The 23,325-nt window shown below is 39.0% G+C and overlaps 2 protein-coding genes across 3 annotated transcripts in view; one reads left to right on the top strand and one right to left on the bottom strand.

The window, feature by feature from the left end:
* col2a1b (collagen, type II, alpha 1b) overlaps positions 1-14,015 on the top strand; it is a 50,153-nt gene extending 36,138 nt beyond the window's left edge. For both annotated transcript variants that reach the window (XM_041980642.1, XM_041980643.1), the window contains 16 exons: positions 848-955; positions 1,262-1,315; positions 1,425-1,478; positions 1,997-2,158; positions 2,739-2,846; positions 4,811-4,918; positions 5,171-5,224; positions 5,575-5,682; positions 7,844-7,897; positions 8,071-8,178; positions 8,281-8,334; positions 8,698-8,805; positions 10,230-10,518; positions 10,886-11,073; positions 11,397-11,639; positions 11,815-14,015. In XM_041980642.1, the coding sequence (XP_041836576.1) occupies positions 848-955; positions 1,262-1,315; positions 1,425-1,478; positions 1,997-2,158; positions 2,739-2,846; positions 4,811-4,918; positions 5,171-5,224; positions 5,575-5,682; positions 7,844-7,897; positions 8,071-8,178; positions 8,281-8,334; positions 8,698-8,805; positions 10,230-10,518; positions 10,886-11,073; positions 11,397-11,639; positions 11,815-11,961 (1,947 nt within the window). In that variant the 3' untranslated portion in view covers positions 11,962-14,015. The remainder of the gene's footprint in view (positions 1-847; positions 956-1,261; positions 1,316-1,424; positions 1,479-1,996; positions 2,159-2,738; positions 2,847-4,810; positions 4,919-5,170; positions 5,225-5,574; positions 5,683-7,843; positions 7,898-8,070; positions 8,179-8,280; positions 8,335-8,697; positions 8,806-10,229; positions 10,519-10,885; positions 11,074-11,396; positions 11,640-11,814) is intronic.
* Positions 14,016-15,930: 1,915 nt separating this feature from the next.
* LOC121636823 (leucine-rich repeat-containing protein 3-like) lies at positions 15,931-19,227 on the bottom strand. Its single transcript, XM_041980644.1, has 2 exons — positions 19,012-19,227; positions 15,931-17,098 (listed from the first exon to the last, which is right to left on the bottom strand). Exon 2 carries the CDS (start codon positions 17,029-17,031, stop codon positions 16,168-16,170), a length of 864 nt encoding a protein of 287 aa, XP_041836578.1. The 5' UTR covers positions 17,032-17,098; positions 19,012-19,227; the 3' UTR covers positions 15,931-16,167.
* Between the last annotated feature and the right edge of the window lie 4,098 nt (positions 19,228-23,325).

Here is a 23,325-nt window from a genome sequence, read left to right as displayed (position 1 = left end):
AGCAAGTCATATCATAACTGCAAGATTCAATAATCACATCTTTTTGGATATCATTCACCCCATTAAAATAAAATCCATTCTTCCATCACCCTGATAGATTTTTGTCTAAGATAGAATGAATACTCTGAATGCTCATGTTAAATTACTGGTTTGCTCTTATTTTTAGCATTTAAAAAATATTGGCAAGCTTAGTTCCCTTGTGTCATGCTCCATGATGGAAATGATCATACGAGCTTTTATTTCACCACGTCTAGAGTACTGTAATTTGTTTTTCACTTGTCTGAGTAAAAATTGGATTGTCTACAAGTTGTACAGAACACTGCTGCAAGGCTCCTAACAAAATCAAAAAAGCATTGTCATGTCACCACATTGTTCATTCCGCGGCACTGGCTCCCCATCCACCATGTTTGATGGTCAAGCATCAATTTGTATCTGAGAACTCCGTTCTTTGAGCCTGAGATCTGTGTACTTGGTGATCTGTTTTAAGAAGCAACTGAAAACCTGTTTTTAAACTTGCTTTTCATAAAATTTTCTTGTTTCTTCTATTTCTTTGTGAAGCACTTTGTGATCTTTGTTATGAAGGTTGCTATATAAATGGAAATGTACTTAAAGAGCGCTCCTCCAGCACTGCACAGACTCAACCAGAGACATTCTGATTTCCAGTCTATAGTTAAGCTCACGTTGTCTTCCAGTTGAGCTCAATAGAGTCCTCTTATTACAGGTTTTCTTCTAAGTAAAGTTTTAGTGGCCCTAACCATGCCAAGTAAACAAACCTTCTTGTGTCTTTCTTTTTCTTTTCTTTTTTTTCTTGTCTTGTCTTTTCTTTCCTTCTTTTAACCCATTTCAGGGTGCTGATGGTCAGCCTGGAACCAAGGGAGAGCAGGGAGAATCAGGACAAAAGGGAGATGCTGGTGCCCCTGGACCCCAAGGGCCATCTGGTGCGCCTGGACCTGCAGTGAGTGTCATTATACACCATTGCATTTCATAAACCCAGTTATATAAGGTTAAACCAATGCACTGCTACTTGCAGCTTTTTGAGCTACTGAAAGTTATTCCTGAAAAAAAAACACTAAAAAATTAAAAAATCTGCAGAAAATTTATTTGTTTTTCTCTTTGCTGGTCATTCACGCAGTTGACATCAGGTCAGAGTGACAAGTGCTTTTGTCAGTGATTGTGCCACACCAAGCAGAATAGAAAACTAGCATCTGCACATGAAACAGAAAACAAATGTCAGACTGTAACAGAATGTTTTCTCTTACAGGGTCCCACAGGTGTTTCTGGACCTAAAGGGGCTCGTGGTGCTCAGGGTCCTCCTGTAAGTGGCTTGTTTACAGTTTGTTTCGTATATACTATTGATAGTAGCACAGACAGGAAATGTCATTGTGAATGGTTGTGTTTAGCCTGAATTATTCTTTCTATGTTAGGGTGCCACTGGTTTCCCTGGAGCTGCTGGTCGAGTTGGACCTCCTGGTCCCAATGTAAGTTCAGTTTCCTATTAACTTGACCACAAAGTTTGCATTTACAGTACACGTGTTGAAATATACCAGTTGAATTGTAACGAATAAACAAATATAGTGTCAGGATTTATGGGATTAACAAAAACCATGGGTATTGGAAAGGAGAAGAGCATCTTTTTTATGTGAACGTGCAACGAAAAAAAAGTTGCAGGATTTTTTTCTACATACCATTCGACTTGTTTTCATATAGGTACAAACTTTAAAGCACTTACTCTTGCTGCTCCAAGACCCATTCATTTCCAGAACAGTTTGCTGGACAAAAAAGAAGGTTGTTTGGAATATTTTTACAAACTTGCCTAAAACAGGCACGACAAATAAAAAGTCCAAACATGCATCACTGCTAATGTACATAGTGTGTACAATAAGAAGTTATTTAGAGACACAAGGATTATAAAAAAAAATTACATTTTTTAAATTTGATGTATAATCATGAAGCGGTATTTTCAGACATTTTATCAAATGTGTGCTTTGCTCGTCAGGGTAATCCTGGACCCTCTGGTCCTGCTGGCCCTCCTGGTAAAGATGGACCCAAGGGAGTAAGAGGAGATGGTGGACCACCAGGCAGGCAGGGTGATGCTGGACTGCGTGGTCCTGCTGGGGCTTCTGGAGAAAAGGGAGACCCTGGAGAGGATGGTCCTCCTGTGAGTCTTTGTTTTTTTAACTCCTCCACACTCAAGTCACAGGCTTAAGTGCTGTATGGGCAAGGATTGTTATGCATGAATAGCCACTCTGGTTTCTCTAGCACCCTCATGCTGATGCATGTTGGTGCCTTTTTTTAGCTGTTCTGAAAAGGCTCTCAGGACAAAAGAAAACTGATTAAATGTGGTTGTTTTCCACATTTCTGGTTTCCTTTATGTCGCCCTGTCAGTCCAGACAGCCAATTTTATCTGTAATGGACACATTCTTCATTAAAACTCAGAGCTGTCAGAGTCCATCACTGACTATAATGGCAGACTCAGACATATGACAGAACAGGGCAGAACAATCCTGTGACAGCCTCATGACTGGACCCCAGGCTTTTACCCTCTCTATGCTCACAGCTGCACACATGCATCCTTTATAAACAAGCGAACAAAATCTCAGGTGTGGCGAGTAAGAGTTAAGATACACACATAACGACTCTATAATGTGGCTTTTTTTTAAATGCAGGGTTGGTTATAAAAAATATAAATACAATTTTGCACTAATTAATTATATTTTCGGTTATTTTTCTCTTCTCAGGGTCCCCCTGGTCCCTCTGGTCCCCAAGGATTGGCTGGTCAGCGAGGTATTGTTGGTCTGCCTGGACAGCGAGGTGAAAGAGGCTTCCCTGGTCTTCCTGGACCATCTGTAAGTATAAATGCACTCTCCTTCAAGTAATTAAACATGCAAATGTATACAAATTTATTCAATTATTTGATTAATTTAGTCATTATATGAGAGACAAAAATATGCTCCTTTCTATTTCTGGTAGCCTCAGATAGCAGCCTCAATTTGCTTGTTTGTACCAATCCATAAGTTATTACATTTATAATGAAGCAATGAATTATGTCAATTAATCAAATAGCAAATTAACAAAATAAAGTTATCTAGTCAAACCTCTGATAATATGTTAGTTTTTTAGTGTTTGAGCTTTTTTAAATGTCTGGGTTTACAGTTTTTTAACACAAAGAACTGCTCATGCCACCCAAAGAGCTATGACAAGTCAGGGCATCGACATTAATTAACCTTAAGTAAAAACTTAGACTTATCTAGAGACCCATCACCCATGCTCAAATTCAAACTCTCTGTTACCCATCCATAACGGGTTTTTTTTTGTTTGTTTGTTTTTTTTTACATTTCTTCTGTTATTCTGATGGTATCTGCCCACATATATGCAGACATATAAATATGATTTGTTGATCTTTTCCAAAACATTTTGACTAACAGCTAATACATGCAAACATTTTTCCCATATCTACAGGGACCAATAAGTCACGGTTTTAGTGGAATTAGCCTCTTTTTAAAGTTTATCTTAGTGAAAAGTGGATTCACAAAATAGTATGTTTCAAATGCAAGCATCCACACAAAATGAAAATTATTGTAACTTACACTTAAAAAGAAAGATCATCCTCATTCATATGTGACATTGTCAGCCAATATTGCATTCAAATGTGCAATATTTTGTTAATTGTATTGTGCTTACGAAAGCATGTGTGGAGGTAGAAGATAAACTTTAAAACAATATTATATAATTATTCAAAGGTCTGGAGATTTTCCAGTGGCTCCTTCAGCAGTGTCTCCATGACCAGATTTTGTCATTATGACACACACAGCCAGACAAGCAGATTCAAGTTAAAATGCTCCCAACCCTGCAGTCATGGCTGGTGATAAATATTCATGAATCTGCCATATGAACATAATGCTGACAGTTTTGTCACTCAGTAAAGTGAATGTGGAAAACTAGCAGAAAGACCCTGGACTGAAATTCTGCAGTGCCCTAATTTGATCAGTCAGAACAAATCTCAGATGAACCAGGACTTTTTCTCATTGTGACTCCATCTAATCTTCAGTACATTAGTTTTCCCTGCTAACATCTCAAACTACTTCATATGAAACATGAGCCATGTTTCGTACTTACAACATCTCAGTGGGCATGTCCTTGCTATTAATTATTCATCGGTACGCATGAAGGAGATGCCAAGAAATCTGCAGTGATGCCAAACCCACCAAGGAATGTGCTTTTAATATAAAACTGAGTTGCAGATTCAGTTTTTGCCATGTTCCTAAGGTTTATATATATATATATATATATATATATATATATATATATATATATATATATATATATATATATATATACACACACACATGTACTTTTTGCTCTTTGCTATATATATGCTATATATACATATACTTTTTGCTTTCAAAGTGAAGTAAAACTTAATAATTTGGTGATTTTAAATTACGTGTGGTCATCTGGTTTGATGATTGATGGTTTAACTCTTTAACTGGTCGAGCACATCCTTCCCTGAGATGTGATTGACTGTTATAATAAAGATAAATTTGATGTCAGCATTTTAAACATTTAAATAAACATGGAACACTGTATGTTACAACTCTAAAAGGTGGTTTTAAGACACCTTGATTTGGAGAATTTTTAAGATTCGAGCAGACTTTGCAATGACAAGGAAGTGCTTTGATATAAAACTTGCTCAACTGCTCTGTCTAGTTTAGAATGTCTTTCAAAGAATTGACATTTCCATTTGAAGACTCCTTGTACCCTCATGCAGTAACAGCAGATATGTCAATCAAGCCATCTTTCTTCTTCTCAGGGTGAGCCAGGAAAGCAGGGAGCTTCTGGTGGTGCTGGAGATCGTGGACCCCCTGGACCTGTTGGACCTCCTGGACTCACTGGACCAGCAGGAGAACCTGGCAGAGAGGTCAGAAAAAGGCTGACCCACAGCATGTGTGATCTGTTTCATTAAATCCACATTGAGTGGCTTCCAATTGTCCATTAAAATGCCCCAGTATTTACATCGCATGTACTGTACTTTTGCATTGCATTCACACCACGTTAGTAATGTGTTTTGTTGTAGCAGAGTTCATTATACAGCTAACCTGTATGCAGCATGACATCTGGTTCAGTGGCAGCTGAAGCTATTAACATTTGATGTTGTTCTGTTGTTTGGCAGGGCAACCCTGGATCTGACGGCCCTCCTGGTAGAGATGGTGCTCTTGGAATCAAGGTTAAAAAAAAACAAAATATACATGCTGTTGTAATTATACTAACCATGTTCTGTTTAGTGGAATTCATATAACGCATTTTCTGGCCACATGGGATAAATTTATTGATGTAATCATGACTGCTATATAACTGTAAAAATGGGTCCATTTTCAAAAATGTTACCTAATTCAACAATCAGAACCCATGTTTAACTTTAGTGTGCTGCTAGAAATAGTTGTGGAGGTCATTTTTCTTTTTAGTTATTGTATACTCATTGTAATTTGCCGTATATACCAGTTATTTTACTTCCTTGTAGAAACAGAATGGTGATCCTATTTTCATGTCTTTCTATTTATGCTATCCTTGTTGCAGGGTGATCGTGGTAGCACTGGTCCTGCAGGCGCCCCTGGTGCTCCCGGTGCCCCTGGTGCTCCTGGCCCTGTGGGCCCCACTGGCAAGCAGGGAGACAGAGGAGAGCCTGTAAGTTATGACTCCATCACAAGCAAACTTGACAATGAGTGAAGTTTTTTTTTTCTGCAACATAGGAGATTTACATATACAGAGCATATATATTTTTGAGGCAGGGTGAGGAAGGGGACATTGATTCCAAGTGGGCTCTGCTCCGTGTCTCTATTGTTGAGGTGGCCAACTGAAGCCGTGGCCGTAAGGTTGTCAGTGGCTGTCGCGGCGGAAATCCCCGAACTCATGGTGGACACCAACAGTGAGGGATGCTGTCAAACTGAAGAAGGAGTCCTAACAGTTCTTTTTGGCCGGTGGGACTCTGGAGGCAGCTGATGGGTATCGGCAGGCTAAGCGGAATGCGGCTACAGCTGAGCCAAAAACTCAGGCAGCAGAGGAGTTTGGAGAGGCCATGGAAAATGACTTCCAGACAGCTTTGAGGAGATTCTGGTCCACCATCCAGCGGGAAGACCTCTTTCGACGAGGAAGCCGAGTCAGGGGACCCTGTCATTGGCTCTCCTATCTCTGGGGCTGAGGTCTCTGAGGTGGTTAAAAAGCTCCTCGGTGGCAGGGCCCCCGGGGTGGATAAGGTCCACCCGGAGTTCTTTAAGGCTCTGTAGGGCTGTCTTGGTTGACAAACCGTCTGCAGCATAGCATGGTCTTTAGGAACAGTTCCCCAGGACAGGGCAGACTGGGGTGATTGTCCCCCTCTTCACAAAGGAGGACCAGAGGGTGTGCTCAAACTACAGGGGGATCACACTGATCAGCCTTCATGGTAAGATCTATTCAGGGTTCCTGGAGAGGAAGGTCCGTTGGATAGTCAAACTCAGATTGAGAAGGAGCAGTGTGGTTTTTGTCCCGGTTGTGGATTAGTGGACCACATCTACACCCTCTTCAGGGTCTTGGAGGGGGCATGTGAGTTTGCTTAGCCAGTCTACACGTGCTTTGTGGACTTGGAGAAGGTGTTCCGCCTTGTCCCTTGGGGACTTCTGTGGAGGATACCTTGGGAGTATGGAGTGCCGGACCCCCTTGTATGAGTTGTTCGGTCCCTGTATGACCGGTGCCAGAGCTTGGTCTGCATTGCCAGCAGCAAATCAGAATCATTTCCAGTACAGATTGGACTCTGCCAAGGCTGCCCTTTGTCACAGATTCTGTTCATAACTTTTATGGACAGAATTTCTAGGTGTAGCCGAGGCATTGAGGGAATCCGGTTTGGTGACCTCAGGATTGGACCTTTGCTTTTTGCAGATGATGTGGTTCTGTTGGCTTCATCGGGCCGTGATCTTCAGCTCCCGCTGGAGCGATTTGCAGCTGAGTCCGAAATAAGGTGAGAAGCTCGGTGATCCAGGAGGGGCTCAGAGTAGAGTCGCTGGTCCTCCACATCGAGAGGAGCCAGATGAGGTGGCTTGGGCATCTGGTCAGGATGCCTCCTGGACGCCTCCCTGGTGAGGTGTTCCGTGCACGTACCACCAGGAGGAGACCCTGGGAAGACCCGGAACATGCTGTAGGGACTACATCTCTCAGCTGGCCTGGGAACAACTGGGAATGCAACTGTGGCCGGGGAGAGGGAAGTCTGAGCTTCCCTGCTTAGGCAGCTGCCCCCGCAACCTGACCCTGGATAAGCAGTAGAAAATGGATGAATGGATGGATATTTTTGCCCCCTGAACATTTTCGTATTGTTTAATATTAAGTGCAGCCAGGTATGTCTCAAGTGTTTCCTCCCTGTCTGACCTATTGTCTGAGAGAAAAATTAAAATATGATTGTACTTCTCATTATCATAATATTTATTCAGCATATCTTAAAAAGGATTGTTGCCCATAAAATGTAAATGTAAATTAAGATTTATTTGACCTTTTTGCTTAACAAAGATGCCATCTTTTTTTAAAAAAAATCCTAAATACCTACATACCAGATACATGCAGGTCTTGTAAAATCTAACAATGTGTTTAAAAATGTAACAACACAATTAATAACAGGCTTTCTGTAGGTTCTAACCTTTTATTACACTTTTTTCTGACAATATTTAAAAACTGTAAATATTGTCAGTTAAAAACAACTTAATTTCTTAGGCATGTTTTATTATTATTATTAATATTATTATTATTATTATTATTATTATTATTATTATTATTATTATTATTACCTCATTTGTGTTTTTTTTTTGTTTTTTTTGGCTTTCAGGGTGCACAAGGACCTGCTGGATCTCCAGGACCTGCTGGAGCCAGAGGAATGCCTGTATGTACCATAAATTGGATGAATTGAATTGAATTTAACTGAACTGAATTGAATGCACAATTCAGAATGATTCTAGTCTGCATATATAAAGAATTTATGTGAAATTCGTGAATTTAGAATTTTAACATTTCAGTCTGCAAAGAAGTTCTAAGATGTTTTAATTTTGTTCTCAGGGACCCCAAGGACCCCGTGGTGACAAGGGGGAGGCAGGAGAATCTGGTGAGAGGGGACAGAAAGGACACAGAGGTTTCACTGGTTTGCAGGGTCTCCCTGGACCGCCGGTAAGCAGCAACACTGACTGTAAATTTATCCACCTTTTTGTTTCACTGGTTAAGTGGAGTGTGTTTAACTGGCTGATGGTTGCTGTGTTTCCTTCGGAATAGGGTCAAGCTGGAGATCAGGGTGCTACTGGACCTGCTGGACCTTCTGGACAAAGAGTAAGTACAAACATGACCAAAATTTTCAGCTGTAATTTAAAAAAAAAAAGGTTGTAATTTGAAGCAACCCATGATTTTAATTTTTTACATGCAGCATCAGAACGATTTACTTGTAAACTTATTAAATCATGCTTTTTATTTATTTATTAATATTAACAATTAATTTGATGTGTTTTTATACTTTTTGGTACTCATTATTTTTTTACTGTTTTTTACAATTAATATCTTGCTTTTAAAGTATTGTGAGCTGCTTCACTAATTTCATTGTATAATTAATATACAATGACAACACATGCTTTTGATGACTTCTATTTTCTATTTTAATAAAGATTATCTAATCTCATCCAATATCTTCATCTGTAGGGACCGCCTGGACCTGTTGGCCCTGCTGGAAAGGATGGTGCAAATGGTCTGCCAGGACCCATTGGACCCCCTGGACCTCGTGGTCGTAGTGGAGAGACTGGCCCAGCTGTGAGTATCTATGATACCTTTGACTCTTTGTCTTTTTTTATGCCTGTTTATCTTTTTTATGATAGAAAAACATTTAGTCTGTAAATGCATTCTTTAACATATAATTAAAATAACTTTTGGTTGTTATTTTCATTAGACATTTTAACAAAAACACAGATTTATGTTACATGTTTATATCCAATGGTGTTGAAAAAATGCCTAGAATTATAAAAGATTAATTTGGCTTAACCTTAAAACAGTAAAAAAACATGACTTTGCAAGATTTATACATTATAATAGCTTTACCAGCAGCAGATCTGCTGTAGATAGATAGATAGATAGATAGATAGATAGATAGATAGATAGATAGATAGATAGATAGATAGATAGATAGATAGATAGATAGATAGATAGATAGATAGATAGATAGATAGATAGATAGATAGATAGATAGATAGATAGATAGATAGATAGATAGATACTTTATTGATTCCGAGGGAAATTGAAGCATCCAGTAGCATATACATACATTAAAGGTTAGTACTTGACATTAGGGGTTAGTACTTAAGCATAACTAGACTAATTTAAAATTAAATAAAGGCAACGGTAGATAAATGAGACAAAATGGCAAAAACTATTGTACACTCATTGTAAAGTCTACTCAGCTAGATGATGATGGTAAACTAAATAATTACATATCACATGGGCTGTTGACTTAAGTCACCTTTATGTCCAGTCTTCCTTTCTGTCCCTGAAGTAGCTCTGTATATTATTTCATTCATTCAAATCCAATATTAGACTGAGAATTAACTTCTTAGTTTCAATTATCATTAGAGCAAATGGCAGCAAATAAACACCATGAAGAAGAATTGACAAAAAAGCAGAAAAATAATTATGGTATTAGATAAGATAAAACTTAGAGTGAGTTTTAGTTATTAGCATTATGATTTAATATCAGGATTGAACAGTTTGTTCTGCATAAATTGCATGCATCTTCCCATAAACACACCACAACACATCCCAAAAGATTTAGATGTGTTTAGATCCACATTAACTATGAATCTTTTTGGCTTTTATTCTGTGGTGTTTAATTGGGTATTAAAGAGATATCACACAGTTCATGCAACAAATGCATTAAAAAATCTTTTGGGTTTGAATGGACTCAAACAAAATGGAATGAATAAAAGGTGAGTTTTAAAGTAGTTTAATGAAATTTTGACAACATTAAGTATGAGTGAAATTTTTAACAAGAACATGAGAGGAAAGCACAAGTTACAGAACATTTCTTTAACCTGTTGTTTGAGATGAGGTTGGGCTTGTCTAGTCTGAGAGAGGAATACAAAAACTAGGGTACCCAAAGCCCTTTGCACAAAATAAAAAATTAAAAAAACAATTACTACAATTTTTTTTAAGTAACCTTTACATCTTTCTGTTTTGTCTCTCAGGGTCCTCCTGGAAATCCTGGACCCCGTGGTCCTCCAGGTCCCCCTGGCCCAGGCATTGACATGTCTGCCTTCGCCGGTCTGGGTCAGACTGAGAAATCCCCCGATCCTCTCAGGTACATGAGGGCTGACCAGGCTGCCGGAAATCTCCGTCAGCATGATGCAGAGGTAGATGCCACACTCAAATCTCTCAACAATCAGATTGAGAACATCCGCAGCCCAGAGGGATCCAAGAAGAATCCTGCACGCACCTGCAGAGATCTAAAGCTTTGCCATCCTGACTGGAAGAGCGGTGAGTGGCACCAGGAGGAATTGGCTGAATTGGGGTCAGATAATGAAGCAGATAAGGGGTTGGCTGGGAGCTCAGGTTTGGCAAAGTAAGGATTTGAGTCAAATCTAATTTGTGTGGTGAGGAAATGTTTAGTTTGAGCAGATTTAAAGTTTTTTGTTTTGTTTTGTTTTTTTTCTTTTTGTCAAGAGATGTTAGAATGGCACAGTACTGTAAAACAATATATAAAACTTTTCCAAGACTAGCTGCTTTTTGAGCTGCCAGGGAGGAAGAGTTTGATGTGAACCAATGATCTCCTCCTGGATGCTGATATATAACTTATAACTGCTTTATAATAGCTCATTTATAAAAAAAAAAATTCTGTCTATAGGTGAGTACTGGATTGATCCAAATCAGGGCTGCACTGTAGATGCAATCAAGGTCTTCTGCAACATGGAGACAGGGGAGTCTTGCGTGTACCCTAAACCTACCAGCATACCACGCAAGAACTGGTGGTCCAGCAAGAGCAAGGACCGCAAACATGTCTGGTTCGGAGAGACAATGAATGGAGGATTCCACGTAAGTCATACTTCCTGCTTTAGATTTCACTAGAATCATGAATCTTGATTTGCGCTTGATATTTGCATTCATGTGTCAATACTAAAGCTTGTTTTACCTTCTGTGAGAAATTTTCTTCTTATCAAGTGTGGCTTACAACAAAAAATGTATATAAATTGATGGATTAGTTTTTTTTAAATCAGAAAATATGACTTTTGTGACTCCTGCTTGGAGCACAGAAAAGATGCATTAAATTTAATCTAAACAACACATTGTGAATGTTATATTTTCAAAACCAATTCAAAAGATTATTGTTTCTCTAACACTTTATCTGTCCGATGCAGTTCAGCTATGGTGATGACAGCCTAGCACCCAACACTGCTGCCATTCAAATGACTTTCCTGAGACTGCTGTCCACCGAGGCCTCTCAAAACCTCACCTACCACTGTAAGAACAGTGTGGCCTACATGGATGCCTCAACAGGCAACCTGAAGAAGGCGGTGCTTCTCCAGGGCTCCAATGATGTGGAGATCAGAGCCGAGGGTAACAGCCGCTTCACTTATAGCGTCATGGAAGACGGCTGTACGGTAAGGCTGCAAAACTTGCTGATACTCTCATCTGTACATGTAGCTTTAAAATAAAAAGCTGTTCAACCCTGCCTCTTTATTCTCTGGCTTATACTCAACAGACAGTCTCATTCTCTGCTGTTTTGGTGAAGTCATGGGTCATTTATCTGCTGTTGTGTTATTTCCCTTGGCACAGAGACACACAGGACAGTGGGGCAAGACAGTGATCGAATACAGGTCGCAGAAGACCTCCCGTCTGCCCCTTGTAGACATTGCCCCCATGGACATCGGTGGAGTAGACCAGGAGTTTGGAGTTGACGTTGGGCCAGTCTGCTTTTTGTAAAGAACGAGGGATTGCAAAGAAGATAGAGAAGAAGTGGACATTTGAAAAAATTACAAAATGAAAGAGGAGCACACTTCAGAAGATGGAGAAGAGGAAAAGAAAAATCAAGACACTTTTTTTTTAAATGGGACTTTTTTCTAAGTAAAAAGTGCTTTTCCGAGTCGAACTTTGTAGGATATCTGCACTGAATGGCACTGGCAACTGTCATTTGTGATTCATCCAGCATTGCCTCCAGTCAGCTCTCCCTCCCACCATGCACACCCTCCATTCCCTAAATATCCCCGTCTTTAGTCTTTGTGAAACACAATACCCCTACCTACACCATATCTATGAACAAAAAGGAGGAAGTATGAGAAGAGTACAGGAACATACCAGGGAACGAGAGAGAGAAAACAGTGTTTGGGTTTTATTTATTTATTGTTTAGGTTTGGGTCCCAGGTGTGGTAGGACTGGGTTTTGCAAAGTAATAAAAACCCAGTTACACATATTTAAAAGAAACAAAAAACTCATCCACCATTTTCCTCTTTTATTTCCTCCTCTTTCCTTATTGTCCCATTGCTCCAGTATCATATCCACTAAAGAATACATATCTTTGAAACCAAAAATCTAGCTACATACTGTAGAATGCAGGTGTTCCTATTTCTACTACCACAGTGTGTATCAAAAGTTACTGTGTATTATAATAAAGTCAATGGTGCTATGTTGTAAAACAGTTTGTATTTTTTAAACAACCAGATACTCACATTTAGTGACTTGTATATATGTATATATATGTATATGTGTGTATACATATATATACGGTTTCTTAGAAAGAGCATTGCACCCTGGGATTTTGGATTTCAGAGTGATAAATATCCCCCCTCCTGCTTCAAACACTTAACAAAAAAATGGCCCTGATTAAATTTCACAATCAAGGCAATTAAGAAGAAATTTCCATTAATTTTCTGAATATTTGTTTTGGTATTTCAAAGCTACCTCTCACGCACACACACACACACACACACACACACACAAACACATCACACAAAAGCATTTCTCCATGAACCTTTGTGTAAAAAGTCCAGATTTTAGATCGGTATGACCAGTATGTTTTGGTCATGAAAGCCCAGTCTGCTGCCCCCCCACCCTCACTCCCATGTTTGCTGTGACCCTCACGCCCCCCCCCACACACACAACCCTCCCTCACACAGCGTACACCCTCTGCCTCAGCCTCCACACACACAGCAATGATTTCAGGTGTGTTTGACTAATGCTTCACAGGTCAGCGCAGAGGGTTCATTTGTGTGAGGTTGTGTATATTTTATATTATTAATAATATTATTATTATTAATAATAATGACATTATTATATTATGATCTTGAAATGTTTTTGTTACGTTTTAATTAATGTAAATTGGAAATAAAAACCAAAACCAAGTAAAGGCTGATGTTGCTTTTTATTTAAGTACTCTTTCGTCCCCCACCCACCTCCATGCTGAAGTATCTGGGGCAGTGGTTTGTTTTGTTTTGTTTCGTTTTTTTTTTTTGTCTTATTAGAAAAAAAAGTGACACCTAAACATTATTCTGTGCCCTGCTTCCACCTAATGTTTAACTCAAAATTTCTAGACAGAGGAAACATGGATGGCTTGATTGTGCTTTGATGACCATGACAAAATAAACAAGTAAATCACACTGAGTTGAAAGTATGTCGTGTACGTGCAAATGTAAAATATATTTCCCATCATTTCCTCCAGTGTTAATGCATGGTAAAGTAGAGTGATCAGCTTACTATGAATTGATAATGTCTTCCTGTACTTCTGTTGCTTCAATTCATCTTCTTGGCTTTTTCAACCTCCAGTAGCAATAAAACGTAGAAGCATTTCTATGAACGTATTAGAGCAATGTTTCTTTTATTTTTTACATATGTGCTACCTTTTTTTTATTAGTTTTTTTGATAGTTTGTTTATTATTTATATGTAATTTATATGTATTGGTTTCCACTGTATGATTTGATCCTTGTTTCAGTCATTGTTGCTTAATAAATAGGAAAGTAAACAGAAACACATTGATAAAAATGAAAAAAAAGCATTTTAAAATCCCACAGCAAAGAAAAGAGAACACAGCAGTTGCTTTTTGAGTTTGATGTTGTCAGCATAATTAAGCCAAATTTGACTCCAGATGACAGACAGAGATGCAATTTTAAGAAACTAAACTTTGTGACATACATACACACACATGGTGCATGATTTGGGACAAACAGAAAATTTTACACCAACAGTTTATCCACACTGTTTTGTTTTTAAAGTCACAGAAATATACAATTTCATATTCTTTTAACCTCTGGTTCATCAACATGGACTGCAACAATATCAACTGATTCTAATTTACAAAATGAGAACAACACAGATCGCAGCCAGTTTCTCTCTGAGGACGACAAAAAACACACCACATTTAGCTTGTTACAGTACACAGAGTTGACCTATTCTAAGCTCTGCTTTAGCTTTTTTTCACTAACCAATTATCAGATAAAATGGAGTACAGTGATATTTTATCATATCGTAGACACACGGGTTTATACACTTTAATGACATTAAACACACACTGATGCTGAATGCAGCTTTATAATTCTGTATGTATTCCTCTTTTTGACTTGAAAATGGCATCAGACAATAAAAAAATGACAGGAATGCCACATTTTCGAGCGTTAATCCAGAGAATCTGGATGTTTGTTCTACATTTTATGGCAATCATTCATTGGTGACCAAAAAACCCGAAGACAGATGTTGTCGACCCTGAGCCACATGGGCTCTAAGTGTGTCCTGTCTTCATCTTACTAAATTGCATTTAAAGTATGATTCATTAGCCAAAAGAAAAACCCAAAACAACTCACAGTAACTCACAGACAGACGAAAGGGAGGGGGAATATTAAAAGATTTACATATTTTTATCTATTTGCAGCTTTATCTTATTGTTCATTTCCACAGAACCCTGTTGGGAACCACTGTCCTAAATACAAGTTTAAAGGGTGTTGCCTAAAAAATAGAAAGAGGCATTTTGCAGTTTAAAATGTAAAAGTGAAAACTAACAAGTCCTCTTATTCAATTATGCCTTAAATATCCCCCACAGAGGATTCTTCACAGTAAATATGATTACAAAAATCCAGCTATTAATCCAGTCAGGTTTTGCTGGGAGGATATGTGAGGACCCACAGAACACACATCGAGACTGGCATTCATTTTAAGATTGCAGACATTAAATGTTCTACGGCAGAAAATGGTTTCATTTATCATAATTCCATGAAATGACTTGTTTATTTTCACACTGGCTTGAAAAACAGAAGCAATTATGATAAAGTTAAAGAGGAAAATGGCAGGACCAAAAAAAGCAGCAGTCAAGAGAGCTTTTGTCGGGATAAATGACAAGCCAACCCTGAATTGGGAGGAAAAGTCTCTGTAACAATCAATTAAATGTATCAGTGTTTATGTATAAGTGACTGTCCAAATACTTCAGAGATGATTGCTGCAGCTTGGAAACAAAATAATTCACCTTCGGCTCTAATGGCTTTCTGAGATTAAAATGAGATCACTGGCTCTCTACTGGCATCAAAACAACTGGAGTGATGTCTGTGTAATGGAAAAGGATTAAATAGCATCCGTAAAGAATCTACATTATTAAAGTAAAAATGGACATAAAAAACAGCATGTGCCCACCTACATACACACACATGAAATAAGCAAGTAGAAGAGGACACACATTGCAGTTTGCACACCTGACAAACACACTCCAACTGATTAGTGCCTTTCAAGTGTTCATTTAGGGTCAGCTGGTCAAAATCTCCTAATTAGAGTTTAATGAAAGATAAAAGAACACAGCATAAGGGATGGTGGGAAAAGAAAAGAGGGATTACAAAAGGAGACAGAAGGTTATTAAGTTCAATAATGTCTTTCTTCATACGTTCTTTTTTTTATCACCACTTATGCTACACTTTTTCTTTCTCTCTCTCTCAGTCAAGATAGTATGACAAGTACCTTATACTGTTCATTAAAACTGAGAAAATTTAGATAAAAAAGTGTTTTAGAAAAACCAGTGTAAAGAAATGTAGTAATCAAACAGCTGTAAAGGGTTATTTTCCTCCATGTCTGAATCCTCCACCTCTAGTAACTCGTCACAACACAGTTACTTTCCATTAGGATGGCATTTCATTATTCCATTTAAATGAGAGCTGAGTTCAGAAACCAGTGCTCAGGGTATCTGTCTCAATGGGAGTCTTGCGTGGGCTTGGTAAGCTCTTCAGATACTCCAAATGTCTGCGGGCCTCAGCTTGGTTCTGCCTAACATAGTACACAACATAGACAATGACCATAAAGAACCACACAAACATGGTCACTAGCATGGCTACATCAGTGGTCTTTCTCTGCAAGCTGCAGAAATTTACCCCAGAATCCAACAGTTTGACTAGTGGCTGACCTGTGTGCTCACCATGTGACCCTGGGTCCTCCCACCTGCTCCCCTCGCCCACCCCACGCACAGAACTCTCACAGATGATCCCGTTCACCGTCTCAGGCTCCAGGTTCAGTGTCTCCATCAGCTCCTGGAGGGCGCAATCACAGTGCCAGGGATTGTGATAGAGGCGAGTCTTTGCACGAGTGGATCCAAACTCCTCCCTGCTGGCCTGCCTCAGCTGGTTATATGAAAGGTCTAGCAGGCGCAGCTCAGGTCCCAGATGCCGCAGTGCCCCCGTGGCAAGTGAGTCGATGCGGTTGTGGGACAGATACAGGTCCCGGAGGTGAACCAGGTGGCTGAAGGTACTCTCAGGGATGCTCCGGATGTAGTTGCGTTCAAGGTGGAGGGAAACAGTCTCTGGAGGGATCCCCTCTGGGATCTCCCGCAGCCCTGCATCTGAGCACAGCACAGTGGCCGTGTCCCAGGCACAATGGCAGCCGTCTGGGCACTGAGGAGTGGCTTGACCCCATAGAGTGGAGAACAAGAGTGACACATACAGCCATGAGTAAAGATCCTGTCCTTTACCTCTTCCCTTTTCTTTTTCTCCACTGATGGTGGCACATCTCTCCTGACACCAACCTGTGCACATTGCCTCACCATAGCCCCCTGACGAACATCAGGTCCCAATTAGACTCATACAGTTGCACCAGAAGAACCTGACAGATTGAAAGAAAAGGGGTCAGTCTGGAAAAGATGACTGCATCACTAAACCTACAAACATCCAATCAAAATTAACTAACAGGGAGAATAATGTTTCAAACAAGGAAAGAAGAAAAATGGTCAGAATAAAAAACTGTATATACCAACCAACCATGCTCTGAAACATGTAAGATGAGATGACAATTCCTGTGCAGGAAAAACACTTCTTCTCAGGCACAGCACACAGCAACTAATTCAGATTTGGTGATGCTGCATGTTAAAATTAGAATTTAAGAACAGGCACTCACATATTTAATTGGAGTAATTTCCTAATTTAATCACAATCTAAGCAGCAGTAATGATCATTTAAGTGATCTAATAAGGCTGAAAAGCTTACTTGTATTTCTTCAACTGAAGGACATAAATCATTAGAGGTGATTATCTCAACTCCTCCCCTCCCCACTTATGTTGTGTCCTTCCAACAGTCCAAATTCAAGACAAGAAGAAAGGCATCAAATGATGCTGATCAATAAAGGTTCATCTCATATACTCCTCTATTTTTATTTTCCCATGATACCACAGCCCTTTAATAATGTTCCGAGGCTGAGGTAGGGATGCTGTGCATTGTAGAGATGGAAGCTAGAAAGGAGAGGGATCGATAGCCCAAGCATCGCCTGTTACACTATTAAGGACAAGAACATCAATCCTGCCTGAGTTTCACAGTGTCAATAAGAGACATAGCTTAAAAAATAGCCAGCAGCAGTCTGGGTGTTGCCATCTGCTCCCTACTCCTTCAGTTAGAAGTCAAAAGTTAAAAACAAACACGAACAAATAAGCAGTGTGACTAGACTATCTACATGTAAGAACACCACTAGAGCATATGTTACATGTTTAAGATGAGCTGAACTGTTTCAAAGCTACAAAGTTTTGTCTCTTTTCCTGTCTTTTTTGTGTGTGTGCATATAGGTTTTATCCATGTGGGTCTGTAAATGGTGTCATTACAGTTCCTTCAGACAATCTAATCAGGTGTTTCCAGGACATTTTTGTTTTCCTGAGACAAGTATGGCCTTTTGATGCTCTTGTTTCAGGACAGAAATCACAAGAGACTTGAATTTGATTAGAAGACTACCCTCTTAAATGTCAAGCACCTTCTGCTTTCATAACAAAATCAAAACTGTCATGTGTCTCCATTCTCCTGATAGACAGAATACACTTAAGACATCATCTCCAGACTTGAGTGTGGCCTAGATTTAGCTGATATGCCTATAGGAGACTGAGTAACAGTTCTGTGACACCTGTCAAGTGGTCCTGTGTGTCTTATAAACTGTGGTGAGGATCTGTGCACCACTTATGTTTCTCATTAACATACTGAATGGTGATGCATGCAAAATCCCTAATTAACAAAATAATCATCTGCTGCATGAGTAAGAATAGGGATGAGGAAAGTAGAAAGACAAAGATATGGCAAGACTCCTAAAGCAAATACAGCAGTTATTTTAATTTGTATTTTCATTTTCATTTTCAGTTTTTTTTTTCTTTCTTTTTTTTTTCTGGGCATAAGATAAATGTTTTGGGGTTTTTTTTAAATAAATGAGTCCATCCCTGGTACCCAGCATGTTATAAGATAAACCTGTCATGTTTTCAGTGAAATTCCGTTAAAGCGAAATTAAATTAAATTAATCTAGGTAAAACCGGTCACATAGGGCCATCATTTTATCAACTTTTAAAATAAAAAAAATAAAAAAATTGAAATAATTGAAAAAAAAAAAGGAAAGAAAATCTGCAAACCTTTTTTCACAGTTTTACATTGTACACTTAACTGTAAGAAAACTTAAAAACACGAAAATTAAGAGATGTTTTGAAAACTACAAGTAGGTTTTACATAATCTAACTAAATAAAATAGATTATAATTTTACGAAGTTAACTTACCTATAAAATTGTTTTCTAACAAGTTTAAATCCTTATAGCGAAGTAAAGGTTTTTATACTCCGTTTGTAGTTTTTTCTTGACTTTGGCCCAAACTGGACAATTTTCTTCTTCAGGGTAGATTTAATGCCGTGTAAAGAGAAGCAGCTGCGCTTCGCGTTTTGTCACCTGCAGACGGCTCCATCGCTGACTGTGTCACTGGTGCAGGCAGTTAAAGGATAAAGATATGGGACAAACTCTCTCGCTCGCTCGCTCGCTCTCTCTTTCTCTTAATGTGTGTTTGTGTGTGTATGAGAGAGAGAGAGAGAGAGAGAGGGAGAGAGGGAGAGACGCAAACAAACCGTAGGGGTGTGCTATCATCACCTATTCATGCCCTAGGCATCAATCTTGATTTTCTCAAAACATGCTGGTTATCTCCATAGGCTATTAACTTAATTATGTTTAGGTATAATTAGTCTTACTATCGTTCTTCCGGGGCGGGGGGACAAAGAATTTATTAGGCATACTGGTACATTTATTAAATATTTAGATTAATATTTAGTTAGACTCATGTTTTGGCTTCTTTTACCCCACACACAGTGTAGAGATACTCAGGTAGAGGGATGAGTTACTAATCAAAGTTGTTTTTTGCATTGCGCTCTCTGATTAGTTGAATAAATGAGAAAATGATGCGACTCATGTGACTGAACTCAGAGCTCAACTACTGTGGGAGATTTTGGACTAAGTATTTGCCATGGCTGCAACCATCATCAAAACACCCAATAACAGAATATTTTTAGGCCGAATGAGGTTCTGGTTTCACAGACTTCTTACATTAACGGCAGGATTTTTTTTAGGTGTTTTGATATTCCTGGTTTTCTCCTTACTAAATATAAGTTTCTAAATACAAGTGATTATTGGAGGCTTAACCGCAGACTGAGATAACATGAGTATATTCATTATCAAGTGAGTCACCAGAGTTTCTTATTCATCCAGCTACAGGAGTACATGCACAGAACATAGAGAGATCCTGGTAGACATTTAAGCAAGAGGCTGGTTATGACATACACTATTACAAATGTTTCCAGGTAATATTTCTACCTCTTGATGTTTAGTTAATGTAATATTACCATAGGATGACACAGAAACATTTAATTGATCATTGTGCTAAACTACTGAGAATGTTTCCAGGTTATTGTTATAGATGTTGATAATTGCTTTAATGTAATATTATCATAAAACAACACAGACATATGTAATTGATGGTTTTGCAGCTCTGATTCATGGTTATTACAAAAAAAAAGTACTACCATTGTTTCTGGGTTATTGTTAAAGCTGCTGTTTGGTTTAATGTATTATTGTGAAATAAAATGGAAACATGTAATTGATCATTTTACAGCCCCGATTCATGGTTGCTACATAGAAACTGTCCAATTATTATTAGGTTAATATGATATTTCTAGTCACTAAAACACATCTTTTTTAAAAATATATATTGACCTTTTGTAGATATTTCCAGGCAGTTACCACATAATTACTACAATATTGTCATGGTGGCTGCTCTGCTGGGCTTCCAGTCCAATTATTAGGCTTATTGGCTCCACCTGCAGTTCCCTGATTGCTCCCTTGTCTCACCTGTGCTCTGCTCTACTTATACCCTCTCCAGTCTTTGCTTCCTTGCCAGATGGTCAACTGCTCTTGCCTTGTTGATATCCAGCCTTGCTTCGTGTTCCTGATCTCCTGTCTTCGACCCTGTTACGCCACGGATTTCTCTTGCCTGACCCTCATCGGATTATCTTGCCCAAAGTCTACCTGGATATCGAACCCTGTTTTGGACCACCCACGGATTCTGACCTGCCCCGGATAAGTAGTCTCTTTCCTGCCACTCTGTGTATGACCTCTGCCTGCTATATTGACCACGCTGTTTGGATTTTGGATTTTTGCCCTTATATTTGGAGTTTTTGCAGATTCCTGAACGCCACAGTCTTCTTGGATCCTCCCTCCTCGTCCTGTCAGACTGTTCCAGTTTCCCTGCACTACCACCTATACAATAAATCACTTTTGCCTTATCCTGCTCCTGTTGTGGTCGATTATCGGGTCCTCTGGGAAAACCGTTACACAATATTACCAAACTACTACCAAATAGTTTACCTTTATTGTTAAATGTGTTTCACTCTCATTGCTGGAGGTTCCAGGTCCCTTATGAGCCTTTAACTTCAGTTTTAGTCTGTTGTTACCATGATGTACCCAGTGTTACTACCAGGATATAACCTGGTTATTACAGTGGTAATTACAGCGTATTACCCATTATTTACTTCTGTATTACTATCATCTTACCATACTATTACCATATTACTGTGCTGTAATGTAAAGTGCTACCAAAAAAGATTATTTGCAGCCGTCACAGTTGGATAAACTGCAATGCTGACTGATAGAGCTAAAAGACAACAACATTAAAGGAAAGATGTGCCTCCTGTAATTACTCCTGTTTTGTCCATGCCTGTTATTGGAGGTCGAGCAGAGCGAAAGACCTCATTTGTGACAGTGAACAGAGAGCCACTGTACATCAAGTTAATCATGGAGATGGACTTGGACAGGCATAGAAGCAAATCTATTAATTTACAAACATAGGAGCGGCAGGACACACTGGAACCTTGAGTCTCACACACAACATTAAATTTTCATCCAAATAAAATTGAGAATGGATATGCAGCAAAATGATAGCATTGCAGAAAATGTTATCCATGTGGGTTTACTCTTAGAAGAATCACGCACCCTCTTGCTTTTATTTTCTACCATAACAATTTCAGCTCCTTTATAACAGAGCCCTCAGGGGGAGAAAGGATCATTTTGACAGCCATGATGGCACCTCATATGCTTCCTCTGCCTCCCCAGCCTGTCCTGCTCCCATCAGCCTGCTAAAACCTGTGACATTTTCTGCTCCTGACAAACAGATTGCAGAATGCTGCATTTGTAATGTTTCTTTGTCCCATTTTATAGATGAATTTTTGTGAATGTTGTCCTTGACAAAATGTCTCCATGTTTTCCGGAGATCAGGCTGTTGAAAAAATGAGTTTTATAGGTAATTCTTTTTTTTTTTAAGGGAAAAACAAAAGAAAAAAAAGAAAAACGTAATGACAATCACAAAAAAATCTCAATCCCAAAAAAACATGTTTTATTTCTTTCTGGTTTCTGAACTGAGAATGAAAAGCATTATGATGGGTGAGAAGTTCAATTTGCAAGAAGAAAACTAGAAATGGGAGGAGAAAAAAGGTGAGCTTGGAACACAGGCAGCTATGGAGTGTCTGTCTAGGATGATCTTAGAGGAAGCACTTCCAAAGGATGTACATGCCTATGAGCAGTTTGCCAGCGACAATGTTGACAGTGTCAACCCACAGGAAAACCTGACTGCAGTGAAGAGAAGCAGTTGGCATCATTTGTTTGGACAGAGTCCTCAGAGAGGAAAACTAAATGAACCTTACGCAGATTCGTAAACAGGAGCCAGCATGAGAAATCTGCTCCTCCAAGACACAGAGTACATGCACAGTAATATTTTGTGGACAAAAAGCACAATATACATGTTCTTACGAGTATTCCTGATAGAGCAAGAAATTCCAAGATTAAAAAAAAAATTGCAGTATTGTAACTAAGCTGCCAGTCGTTATGTGTTGAATCCATTAACAAGTCAGGCTGGGGGTAGGTGTTCTCCTGAGGCTTTCAGCTGCCTCTTCCATGGCATGGCTAACTGGTGCTAGCCAGGTCTGGAGTCGTCTTGTGTGTCATCAAGGACAAACTCAAAGGTTTGATCTGTTGCTGTGTAATTAGAAACTTCAGTGCAGCTGGGAAAAATCCTCCCTGCTGTTTTCTTTTTTTGCTTTGTAGGTAGTGCAGCTTAGTTCTCGCTGCAGAAAACAAAAGCACAACCTGAAATAAACAAAAAGGGCTTGTGAGGACACTCAAATAAAAGAAAAGAAAGCATCTAGTAATATCCTAATCAAGCAAGTGCACTTGCTTATGAATAAGCTTCAGATGTGCATGCAAGGGTAGAGTGGTGACTGGAAACTAAAATCAATACGTTTGGCTTCAAGTCAGTTTTTCCTCCTATCAGATTGATGTTTTTCTCAGGGCATCTCCAGTTACACCATTGTGATGAATGTAACTCTGTTCTACCCTCATTCATTCAGTGAGGTAACTGTGAAAAACGGTTATCTTCTGCATCGCCACAAACAATACAGTATTAGTAGGCAGCAATTACCATATGGACCATGTGACTATGAAAGGCTGTCACAACAGAGTATAGATTGGATTGGGACTTTGGCTGTGGTCCAGTACAGGAGA

The sequence above is a fragment of the Melanotaenia boesemani genome, chromosome 3 (assembly GCF_017639745.1).
Source record: "Melanotaenia boesemani isolate fMelBoe1 chromosome 3, fMelBoe1.pri, whole genome shotgun sequence".
NCBI classification, from domain to species: domain Eukaryota; kingdom Metazoa; phylum Chordata; class Actinopteri; order Atheriniformes; family Melanotaeniidae; genus Melanotaenia; species Melanotaenia boesemani.
The sequence above is the reverse complement of the archived record's forward strand: the minus strand, read 5'-3'. Positions and strand labels throughout refer to the sequence as shown.

What these genes read in the sequence shown, in the direction of transcription:
- LOC121636823 (XM_041980644.1), bottom strand. Translation starts at nt 17,031, where the DNA reads ATGTGCACAGGTTGGTGTCAGGAGAGATGTGCCACCATCAGTGGAGAA.